This window comes from Podarcis bocagei (assembly GCF_964188305.1).
Source record: "Podarcis bocagei genome assembly, chromosome: 7".
NCBI lineage: Eukaryota > Metazoa > Chordata > Lepidosauria > Squamata > Lacertidae > Podarcis > Podarcis bocagei.
In genome coordinates, this window is record NC_138132.1 from 26,650,422 (window position 1) to 26,662,491 (window position 12,070).

Genomic DNA, 12,070 nt, shown 5'->3' on the forward strand with positions numbered 1-12,070 from the left:
GACCAGAGAAGTCAAGAATTCATCTCTTTCCCACACACCCCAGCTGCCTTCCTGACGGTTGTGATACTTCATTTCAAAAACTTGGTTTATTAAGTATATGTGTTTCTTCTTAAGATCTATCTAACTTAATTTATACATGGCATTTTGAAATGAAAAATAGCCTTTTGAGACAGCCCATATAGCAGCTCCAGATGCAGTTCTTGGGAAATTCCCTAGAGGAAATTCTGAAATACCCTTTTGATTTATCAAAAAAGCATGACTTTGGCAGAGAGAAAGCAGAAAACAGACATTTCCTGTGGGAATTTTACTGATAAGAGAGTATTTCACAAGTAAGTGTTTTTAAAGCTATAAGGGTTTCCTTGGAGGGTCCTCAAGTGGTGCAAACTTGCCAACTTACACTTAGTTTTTCCATTGTGATAGGCAGACCCAGGAACACTGATTGATTACGCAACTGGGAGGACTTTGGTATTCTCCGCCTCGTTCCGCCTGCTTGCGCAATGGAAAGCATTTAAGGGACAAAGCAGTCCTAGCTTTAAAAAGTGGCTGGATGAGCACCGGAGGCGGCTGCCAAAGGACAAGATGGCAACCTGGATGAGCCTTTTCTTAACTCAGTTGACCTTCATTGCTGCATCTATAAAGGGCGGCTTGGCAGAGGACCCAGAAACTAGCTGCTGTGCACGTGAGTGTGACTTGGGAGGGGGCAAGAGGTGTTTGTAGAAATGGCCAATGCTCAGCTCTAGCCCTCATCAGGCTCTTCTGTGATGACAGAAGCTGCCTTAAACCAAGACAGACCATTGGTCCATCTAGCTCAGTCTTGTTTTCAAAGATGCTCTATGGGGGTTCAGGCAGGGAGTCTCTCCTAGCCCCACCTGGAGATGCTGGAGACTGAACCTGGGACCTTTTGCATGCAAAGCAGGTGCTGTCCCACTGAGCTACATTCTTTCCTTAGCTGGTTTATCTGAGGACTGGCAACGGGGTGATTTCCATCCCCATCAGGCTCTCTGTATAGACAGCAGTGTGTGTGTGTGTGTGTGTGTGTGTGTGTGTGCGCGCGCGCGCGCACGCACACACACACACACACACACACACACACAGCACTGCCAAAATGAGTGAGAGAAAGGAAAGAAACTTTGCTTGGTGGTGGATGGATCAGATTCTTGAGCTGGGGGTTAGCTACCCCTTTACCTCTCCAGAGTGAATAGCCAGCAACCAGTCTTGCTAACATGGTTCAGAATCCTTGTCTCCAGAGCATCTTTAATTCCATTGTTTTGCATGGGCACAGCCCTGATGCTAGAATGCTGCAGGCTGAGGTCTGGCACATCCTTAATTGCCCTGGGTGGGGCTAACAAAGATGCGCTGGCTCTGCCCAGTGATTCACCAGGATCTACCCACTGGGCATATCTAGAAGTGTCCCTAATTTCATCTGTCACACACTGAAGGGTATGATCTCAACAAGGCTTGTTTGACATGTCAGAGTCCATTTAAAGTGGCTTCGCCGAAATTAAAAACAACAGTGTCTGTCAATTGCTCTGTAGCTGAGGCAGTAGTGTTGTGGTCAGCTGACAAGCTTTTGGGATGGAATTGATGAGCCCTCATAAATAAAAATTATATTATTACCTGTCCTTCACCCTGAGATCCTAGGTTGGGTTGCTACAATTTAAAACACAGCATAGAATCAGAGAATTGTAGGGGTGGAATTCCAAAACCCAGGATGCACAAACAGATAATTCCAGGATATTGTGTCTGAAAGATACCAACACAGTAAACACAGTGTTTTTTAAAAAAGCAAGTTACCCCAAAAATAAAATCATTAAAAGAGGTTGGATCCTGAAAATATGCTTCTCCCATGTGAAAGTTGCTTTGCTAGCATTCCCCCAAAGCTGCGTAGTGAATACAACTCTGTGAGGAGAGAGTTCTACAACTTGGGGGCTGTGACAGCTTTTGAGGGCGGTGGAACAAGCAAGAGGGGACCCTCTGCTGATCTTAAACACCCAGGGAGGTCTGTAGTGAAGAAGGCGGTCTTTCAGGTATTTGTGGCCTGATTCGTTTAGGGCTTTAAACGCTCGGTCCCTGCTCCTGCCAACCTAGCTAACATCTTGCATTGGTCCTATAAAACAAAAGCATCTACCCCGAAACTGAATTTCAGTGCATAGGTACAGCCGGGGACACCTGCACCTGAATAACAAAAAAATGCTGTATTAGGCAACACCCCCCCCCACCAGTCCTGCTTTGCACCTTCCTTGAGAGCTTTGGCCTGGCCGAAAAGTGTACTTCAAGATAAGTACCCATTGGCCTGAATCAAGAGGGATCTGTGAGCATGTGTACAAAGTAGCTACCCTACAAAGGTACAATTCGCATTCATTGCTCTGCCCACCCCTGAAATGTGGCCCCTAACAGGTTAACTTGAAGGGAAAGTGGCTCTCAAGTTGTGCTGGAGTGTAGGGGCAGCTCTGACCTTGAATGGCTCCTGATCTTGAATGCACAGCATCCTGCTGGGAAACAGAAAACTTTGCCTTGTGACTGTCAAGTTCTCGGAAAGCTGTGGCCCTAGAACCGTGTTTGAATCATTGCATCATTTTTGTTTTCCAGAGCTAAAAGGGCTGTCTGAGTGTGGGCCAGACAAGAAATTCTTTTTCCAAGGCCAGCCTGGAACTCCCGGGATCCCTGGCATACCGGGAACAATTGGATCACCTGGAGCTAAGGGAGATCCTGGCCCTTTGGGGCCCCCTGGTAAGAGGACCCCATCAATATCCAGGTGGAGAGGGCCACTCGCCCTTGCATTTCCCAATTGAAGTGTTGCTTTTGTTGTTTGCATTTCTATCCCACCTCTTTCTCTAAGGTGCTAAAGGTCGCATTCCTGTTTCTCCCCCACCTCATTTAATCCCCACATTAACCTTGTGAAATAAATTAGGCTGAGAGGCACTGACTGCCCAAAAGGTCACCCAGTGGGCATGGTGAAATGGGGATTTGAACTCTGGTCGCCCGGGTTCTAGATTGGCACTCCAACCACTAAACCTCACAGATGTAGAACCAACTGGACTCTTCTGTTGTTTATGCTTAGCACAGTCACCATCAAAAGTAGCACCCTCAAAAGATGGGAAACACCAGTTAGACTATCCCTTCTTCTGTAGCGATAATTTCCCCTTTCCAGAATTTCTTGCTTCAAAATGAACTCAGAACAGCTCATTTACCCTCCTCTGTCCGATCTCAGTGTGGAGTTGTTGGGTGGCCAATGCTGTGCCCTCCTGATCTTGTTTGACTCCCAACTCTGATATGCGGAGAGATAATGCATCTCTGCTGGGAGGGGTTTCCAACAGTTAGGGAGCCGTGACTGAGAAGGCCCTGCTATGAGTCACTGTGACACGAGCCGTAGTTAAAGGTGGAACCAGTTTGGTTTTTTTCTGGGGGTACACAGGGGTACCCATACCCCTAAACATTTTGTGAATCTAAGTTTGGCCTCATTGAGGTGCAGTATTTCAATAGTAGGAAAATGAAAGTACCCCTAAACATTTTTTTTTTAGAAAACAGCACTGGGTGGAACTATTGGCAGGGCAGATCTCAAAACTAGGACTGGTATATTCCTGGGAGAGGCACTACTTCAAGTATGCTGGCGCCAAATTAATCTAGGGCTTTTTCATTCCTGGTGGTCTTTATATGAGCTACTATTTAAGAACTGATGTCTGAGTTTGCTTTCCACCCCCCTCTTCCTTCCTCCTCCTGTTTTCCTTTTGTGTCTCCTCTTTTGGGGTGTGAGCTGAGCCTGTGAGCAGAGACTGCCTTGTTTTAGCTGATTGTACGAAAGCTGCTCTGGGAGACTTTTCAACTGAAGAGCGGGTTAAAAATGCTTCACTTAAATACATACATAAAACCCTTCTCTTTCATTCAGGTGAGAAGGGCTCCCCTGGAGAGCATGGAAAAGCTGGACCCAAAGGAGACAAAGGTACAAGAGGCATTTCTTCTAACTCTGTGGACCAAACTAGATAGGATGATTGGCCCTGGTTTGTTTTTTCTTTTCAAAATTGGTGGTGGTTGTGTATGTACGCGCCCTTGATTAGGACTGCAGCACAAGGTGGAGAGGGGTTTAACCCTTCACCATAACCATGGTTCTAGTCTGCATTGTAGAGGTCCTGGATTTGCTGTTTTTTTCTTTGGTATCCGTGGGAATTTCCCTCCCCATGCAGACAGCAAGAACAGGGGGAGAGATCCAGATCAGGACTGTCAAGGGGTTCAAGAACCTTGACAGAACCTGAGAAGAGCCTGTCGGGAAGAGCCTGCCAATGGCCCATCTAGTCCAGCACCCTGTTCTCTCAGTGGCCACCAAGGTGCTTGTGGGAAACCCAGTGGTTTCTGGGAACTGCCATTCAAAAGCATCACTGCTTCTAAAGTGATGGACTGGCTAAGTTATCATCAGCTCAATGCTAGGTTTAAGATAGATAACAAAACAGTTTTGCAGACCAGCGATCACAATTCGAAAGGGATTTATTAGGTTCCAAGGTTAAAATTCTTTCTAAAATGTACAAATTATTACTTGAATGGGAGACAAAGGAGGAGTTGGTCAAGTCATCTATGATTAGTTGGGCTAGGGATGTGGGACACAATATTAATTTAAACTTATGGGAACATCTATGGACAAACAACTTGAAATTTCCGTCATGCTATACTTTAAAGGAAAACAATCTAAAGATGGTTCACAGGTGGTACTTGGCACCAAATAGGTTGGCAAAGATGCTTAAATCACAGAGTGATAAATGCTGGAAGTGTAAAAAAACACAAAAAACAGTAGGAACAAGTTACCACATGTGGTGGTCTTACAGTGTGATTAAAGAATCCTGGGAAACAATTTATAACGAGCTCAAAAAAATGTTTACAAGATCCTTCCCTTCCTCCTGGGCATAACAACATCTGAAGCCCCAAAGAATCAAATGAGTCTGTTGCCATATGCTACCATTGCTGCTCTGATTTTACTGGCACAAAAGTGGAAAACGGACGCAGTGCCAACAAAAGATGAGTGGCATCACAAATTGTTGGAGCTGGTGGCTATTCTACAAATAGAATAAGAAATAGAGATGACAAAAAACTGGAAGTTATATATAGAATATATGAAAAATCATTATAACAAGATAATTAACCTAGCAGGGTGTGAGTAGTTATAGCAGCGTAAGTTATAACAAGAGGTAAAGAGAGGAAGAATGAAATATTTAGATAAACAAGAAGACGAGGTGGGGAAAGGATTAGAATTTGTTCAATCTTCTTTTAAAGCCTTCCAGCCCTGTGGTGGTCACAATCTAAACTGTTCAAAGCCTTGCAGTTATTTACTAAAGAAAGTGAGTGCAGCAGGATCCACCAGCACACAAGGACCAATCACGTGCTAAACGTCACATCTTGAGTTTAAGATTCTTTTCACATGTGAACTTGTTTTTACATCTGGAACCGTTTTTTAATTGTTGTTATTGTTTGTGCTTTTGCTGTGAAATTGCTTTGAGATACCTTACGGGAAGCGGTTCATAAATGGCAGTAAATAAATAAATGGGCTGGCATTTGCAGGTGACACTAAGCCAAACCATGGTTTAGCCAAACATGTGAACGTGTTGTTTCTCAGGAGAAGATTGTACCTCCCTGCTCCTTTAAACTCAATACAGCACAACAGCTAAGCCAAGGTCTGGCTTAGCATGTGGTCTGAAGCCAGGGTTGTGGTTAAACTCTTTCCTTTACTGCATTTGAAGTGAGTGCTAGCTACATGTGACCCTCACACTGACCTCACTAACCAAAGGCTGTTTGTTTTCCACCCCCTATAGGAGAAGCTTGTGCTTTGGACTGCGGAGGCAGCTCCCAGCAACAAGGTAGAGCCTTTCCTAATCCAAGCCATGCTGCACAATGCATTTAAAGCAGGATCACACCACCATAAGCAGAATCACCATTAATTGACAATAAAAAAGTATGAAAGGAAGGGCTTTCTGCCCAAGACTCTGGGAAGCTTAATAGAAAATACTGGGCTGTAGGAACAAATAGTCAGACCTGGGATAAGGCAGCTTCCTACATTCCTAATTTGTGCACAGGCCATAATTCATAACATAATTCATAACACCTGCTTTGCATGTGGAAAGTCCCAGGTTCAGTCCCTGGCATCTCCAGGTACGCCTGCAAAAGACTCTTTTTCCAGAAAAGAGAATATGCTAGTCACTGTACGTAGATCAGCCTCCAACAACCTGGTGCCTTTCAAATGTTTTCACTACTGCTCCTATCATCTCTGATCATACATATGCCATGGTGGCAGAGGCTGGTGGAAGTTGGTCCATCTGGTGGGCACCAGGTTGGAGATGGGTGATGTAGAAAATACTAAACTACATGGACCAATGGTTTGATTTGCTTCAAAGAATTCTGGGCACTGTAGTTGACCCCTTGCAGAGTAACAATTGCCAGCAGCCCTTAACAGAAGACAGTGCCCAGAATTATTTGAAGGAAATCATGTGCTTTGAATGTGCTGCAAGGTAGAGTGTGTACGCAGCCTAGGTGTGCATACATGCATGCCTACCCACACAATCCATATAGTGGCAATTAGCCTTTGAGATTACAAGATAGCAGCTATTTACATCTCTTCAGTGGGAGTTAAGCACAAGTCAGTGAGAGGCATCTGCTCATCAGATGGCTTGTCGGCCTGACATAAATCTCCTTGTTTTTTGAGAAGGCCCAAGAGCCAAGAACTGCAAAGAGCTTCTAGACCAGGGCGAGACCCTAAGTGGGTGGTACACCATCTTCCCGACAGCTAAGAAAACACTGGCTGTCTTCTGCGACATGGAGACTGATGGAGGAGGCTGGCTGGTGAGTCTTGCTGCCCCTGTGCAACCTGCCTGATAGCTCTAAAACAGGCATCCCCAAACTCGGCTCTCCAGCTGTTTTGGGACAACTCCCATCATCCCTAGCTAACAGTGGGAGTCAGTGTGGTGTAGTGGTTAAGAGAGGTGGACTCGTAATCTGGTGAACCGGGTTCGCGTCCCCGCTCCTCCACATGCAGCTTCTGGGTGACCTTGGGCCAGTCACACTTCTCTGAAGTCTCTCAGCCTCACTCACCTCACAGGGTGTTTGTTGTGGGGGAGGAAGGGAAAGGAGAATGTTAGCTGCTTTGAGACTCCTTCGGGTAGTGATAAAGCGGGATATCAAATCCAAACTCTTCTTCTTCTTCTAATAGGACCCGTGGTCAAGGATGATGGGAATTGTAGTCCCAAAACAGCTGGTGGGCCGAGTTTGGGGGTGCCTGCTCTAAAACAAGCCCTCCAAATGTTGCTGGACTACAAATATAACGAATATAACGAAATATAGTCATCAACGAACATAACGAAAGTAGTCATCAACAATAAATAGAGCATCTTGATACAGTATACACAAATTGAAACAATCTCCACATAAACCATAAGATCTAAAAAACAAAGATACAAAATATATCAAAAACAGCAACAAACCCCCCACAACCCCCCTAAACAATATCTCAGCCCAAGAGTCTGTTCTTAGCTTTTTGAAGCTGGAATCAGTCAGGGCCCCACTCTTCCAGGCCAAGTGGAAAAGGTCTTCTAGGACTCACAACCAAGGTTGGTCCTGACTGTTGGCTACGTTGGCTGGGGCTGATGGGACTTGGAGTCCAACAACACTTGGAAGGCCACAGATGCCCCATCCCTGCTCTAGAAAGAAGACTGTGGCCATGGTGCTCACACTGTGCCTGAGAAATCTATGTCATTTCCATTGGGCACCTAGAACAATTCTGGCAATAGATGCTTGTTAAACATGAACAGCAGTAAAACTGTATGGCATCTCACTATACTGAATACAATAAGATGGGTCACTGGGGATTAAATTGGTCTTCTTTCATCACTGGCCAAAAAGATGTTACAGAAAAAGCTGGGTTTTTTGGTGGTACAGTGGTACCTCGGGTTAAGTACTTAATTCGTTCCAGAGGTCCATTCTTAACCTGAAACTGTTCTTAACCTGAAGCACCACTTTAGCTAATGGGGCCTCCCACTGCCGCCGGAGCACAATTTCTGTTCTCATCCTGAAGCAAAGTTCTTAACCCGAGGTACTATTTCTGGGTTAGCGGAGTCTGTAACCTGAAGCGTATGTAACCCGAGGTACCACTGTATTGTTATTGTAGTTAAGGGTTGAGTGATTCTGGAGATTAAGTCCATTCCTGTCACGAATGAAGGTCACCTATAGCTGCCCTCCTCCATGTGCATCTACCTTACACTACATAGGAGGTCTACAGAGATATTCATGGATGGAACTCAAATTCCAAACTGTGAGAAGCTCTAGGGTGGGAACAGGAAATCTCCAGCCCAGGGACCGTCGCACATCCCATTCACTGCCTAAGGTGAAATATGAATGTGCCACCATGTCCCTCCCCCTTACCTGAAAAGCTGAAGAGACAAGATCTCTCCTGAAAGCAGCACTACGGCTTCCACCACCAAGGCAGCTGCTTCACCTTGCCTCTTTGCCAGGCTGCCTCTACTCTAGCCTGAAGGCCAAATGTGGCCTTCCGTGCCTCTCTATTTGGCACTCAGAACTGTCCCCGAGCCACACCTACCCACCAGCACTAATAACAATACAAAATGAACACCTGAGGCAGAGACCTTTTCATCCATCTAGAAAGAAAAGAAAGAAAAAAGGCTTCGTTTGTTTCTGAAAAGTATGGTTTCAAGAGAAAGCTTGGCCTGTCATCTTCCCAGGTGTTCCAGAGGAGACAGGATGGATCAGTAGATTTCTACCGTGGCTGGGAGTCCTACAAGAGGGGGTTTGGGAACCGAGCATCTGAGTTCTGGCTGGGCAACGACAACATCCATGTTCTCACTAGTTCGGGTAAGGCAGTTTTTGTGTTTCCAGTTGATGAGTATAGAACTCATGTGCCTTAGCATCTCCTGTGAGAAGAACCCATATTTACCAAAAGGCTCCCTTTTGCTACAGGTATTCCTGTCCTCTCTCGACTCTGACAACCCTATCCGGGTGCTTCCAGACTGACTATGGGGTGGGATTCAATCACATCCTAGCAAATTCGGGTTGCATAATAATAGATGATTGGGAGGGCTTGTGCAACAAACCCACTTCATGCTTCCAGTGACTTTTTGTGTTTCTGATTAGGGACACACCAACTGAGGGTTGATGCTGAGGACTTTGCCAAAGTCAAAACTTTTGCCCTGTATACAAGCTTCAAAGTCCTGAGTGAAAATGACAACTACACATTGACCCTGGGCTCTTACTCCAGTGGTGACATGGGTGAGTTACTGGGAGAACCACACTGGGTCTACTCAGCTAGTAAAATGGGCAAGTTCTTTCATCAATGGACAAACATCTATCATGTTTATGCAAATTATTTTGACATAGATACCATATTCCACAACAGTTTATCCTTCAGTCCTGTGTAAGACTATATGAAAGCTATTGGTTCTACTTCCGACCCATGTCTCAGTAGTTTTGTGTATATAATCAGAGTCTCTTTCACTCCCTCTTAATAATGAGCTCAGCAAATGTGGATCGAAGAGAGCATGACCGGTTTGGTCGCACGGGGCACAGAGCTTTTGGGGCAGTGCAGCAGGCACCATAACTATGAAGTCCAATGGAAGGCAAGAGGTGTGGGGAGTGGATTTTGGTGATCACCAGATGCCTTGGAATGTTTAAAAATGGAAAACTGAGGAGAGGTTGCATTGGCCTGTTACAATTTATTTTACAGCCTCCCAGAGGGAGGCGTGGCTGGCTACCTGGGACCCCAAAATAGAAGCACTCATGTTACAGAATGAGGATGTACTGCAACAATTTGTTGCAGATCCCACCTGTGCCTTGTATAAAAAAGAAGCCTTCCTTATGTATGCCAAGTAAATTTACATTCCACCTCCCCAGGAGATTCTCTATCTGTGCACGACAACATGCCATTTTCAACGCGGGACAAAGATAATGACAACAGTGTCTCCAGCTGTGCAGAAGTCTACACGGGTGCATGGTGGTATGGGGATTGTCATCATTCTAACCTCAATGGGCTCTATCTCAAAGGCGAACACAGCTCTTATGCCAATGGCATCAACTGGGCTGCTGGGAAGGGTTATCATTACTCTTATAAATATGTGGACATGAAAATAAGACCAGAGTAGGTAGTGAAGAAAAGGTCTAGTGTAGGCTGGGTGCTTTACAGCAGAGGGCCTGGGCACTACTTCAGCTTCAATCTTTTGTGCATTCTCCAGTTTTAACCCGTGAGGCAGCCTGAATTAGGAGACATCTCCACAAAGGTGACACCTGACTTATCCTCCTTGCCCCAGTCTTGATCCAATAAGGTTATCAGTAAGGACTAGGGGAGCAGGCACCTTCTGTAGCCTTAAGTCAGGGATAGGGAAGGTGTGACTCTCCAGATGTGGTTGGGATTCCAAACTCCCTCCTATCAGCCTCAGCCAGCAGTCAAGGATGGTGGTTGTAGTCTAGTGACAGCTGGAGGGCCATAGTTTCCTCATCCCAGTCCTGCCAAACAATCTTTAACTGCAAACAAGCGCACATAGTCCTACTTTATATTAGATCCTGAATGTACCCCTTCTGCAGAACCGCCCTTCCCCATGCATCCAATAGCTGATGTAGGTGGAAGATTTGGATACAAGAACTTGATTTAAAGTAAGCTACGTTACTGAGGATCTTGGTACAAGAAACTGTACGGATTGTGGTCAATGCATTGACGGCTATTTCTGATAACTCATAGCAGGCCAGCCTGAGATAGAACTGGTATAGTTGTGTGCTCACACACATATTTTTAAAGTCTTAATAAGAGCCTATCTCCTATGTTTCTTCACCACTTAACAAAACCAAACTTAAAAGCCATGACTTCATATGGAAAATGAGACATAGAGTCATACCTCTGTATTGCAACCAGCCTTTATCTAGATATCCCCTACATCCCTAGGCAGGATAGGAGCTGCCTTCAAGAGCTTTTACAGGCTCAACCCTGTCAGGGCATGGTCCACAAACAATAAATGCTGACTATCTGGCAATTCAGAATGTATATCGCTTCTCAGGTTTGACTTTTGGCTGGAGAATGCCTTAGAATTTTTGCAGCTAGCTTGACAGAAGCAGTTATGGGGACAGCTGTTGCTTTCGGGGACTGTTGTAGCTCTTAATTATTAATATTATTTGTATGAGTATGTTAGCCTGCTCAACCTGTACATGAAAAACAAATAAACAGATTTTAAACAGACATGGTAAAATCTCTAGAACTCTCTTATCAAGGATGATGATTCTTTAGGCTGCCCTTGGAATTTAAAGGAGTATAAAATACTATAACCATTCCCTACCCTGTACCATACCTGACCCTATAAAACTATGTCTCCTACATTTAGGAGGAGAGGGTGTGGTGGCCTTATATAATTTTGTGAGAAAATATTGGTAACAAATCTTGGTGGGCGGGGGGAGCATGGCATTTGATGCAAAATTAGCCATTGGTAGTTTGGATTTCCATTAACATCCACATACGCAACATACCCTGTAGGAAACACCAGAAGTAAAATATACAGTCACATTCCATATCGAAAATGAAAATAAAATTGCCAATATCATAATGCCATTACACAGATCTATGGTGCAACCACACCTGAAATACTGTGTAGTTCTGGTCACCTGCCTGAAGAAGGGTATTATTAGAGAGTTGGAAAAGATTCAGTAAAGGGCAAAAGATCAAGGAGTGGAGCAACTCTCCCATGAGGAAAGGTTGTGGCGTTTGGAACTTTTTAGTTTAGAGAAAAGATGAGCTGTAGGTGACAGAACAGAAGCTCAGAAACTGATGCATGGCATGGAGAAACAGTAGAACTTGCAAGGTGTCCTATGAACCTGAATACGGAAGGATTCGAGACATATAATAAAGAAAAGTACTTTTCTTCACGAAGTTGTTAAAACTCTGGAAAACTCGCTCGCCAGAGGAAGCAGTGATGGCCACCAACTTGGGGTGGCCCTAAAAGAGGATTGGACAAATTCGTGGCAGCCGGGGGCTCCTGGCCAGGACGACTATGATCTGCCCCAGAGGTCAGAGGCAATGGGGCTTCTGGACGCCTGTTGCTCCTCG

General features: G+C 45.0%; 1 protein-coding gene across 4 annotated transcripts; it reads left to right on the forward strand.

The window, feature by feature from the left end:
* The first annotated feature begins 520 nt into the window (after positions 1 to 520).
* LOC308591823 (veficolin-1-like) lies at positions 521 to 11,209 on the forward strand. 4 transcript variants are annotated; one of them, XM_081202787.1, is made up of 8 exons: positions 521 to 679; positions 2,590 to 2,730; positions 3,887 to 3,940; positions 5,796 to 5,840; positions 6,683 to 6,819; positions 8,712 to 8,841; positions 9,121 to 9,255; positions 9,877 to 11,209. In XM_081202787.1, exons 1-8 carry the CDS (start codon positions 580 to 582, stop codon positions 10,122 to 10,124), a joined length of 990 nt encoding a protein of 329 aa, XP_081058913.1. In that variant the 5' UTR covers positions 521 to 579; the 3' UTR covers positions 10,125 to 11,209. The 4 variants fall into 4 exon arrangements, with proteins under 4 accessions (XP_081058913.1, XP_081058914.1, XP_081058915.1 ...); XM_081202788.1 differs by having other exon boundaries at positions 6,686 to 6,819; XM_081202789.1 differs by lacking the exon at positions 9,877 to 11,209 and adding an exon at positions 9,710 to 9,870.
* Positions 11,210 to 12,070: the final 861 nt, after the last annotated feature.

Bases quoted from the DNA above. Each gene is read 5' to 3' on its own strand.
- LOC308591823 (XM_081202787.1), top strand. From the start codon at position 580: ATGGCAACCTGGATGAGCCTTTTCTTAACTCAGTTGACCTTCATTGCT. The intron at 2,731-3,886 runs GTAAGAGGACCC...TCTTTCATTCAG, and splicing joins TGGCCCTTTGGGGCCCCCTG to GTGAGAAGGGCTCCCCTGGA. The intron at 5,841-6,682 runs GTAGAGCCTTTC...TTGTTTTTTGAG, and splicing joins AGGCAGCTCCCAGCAACAAG to AAGGCCCAAGAGCCAAGAAC.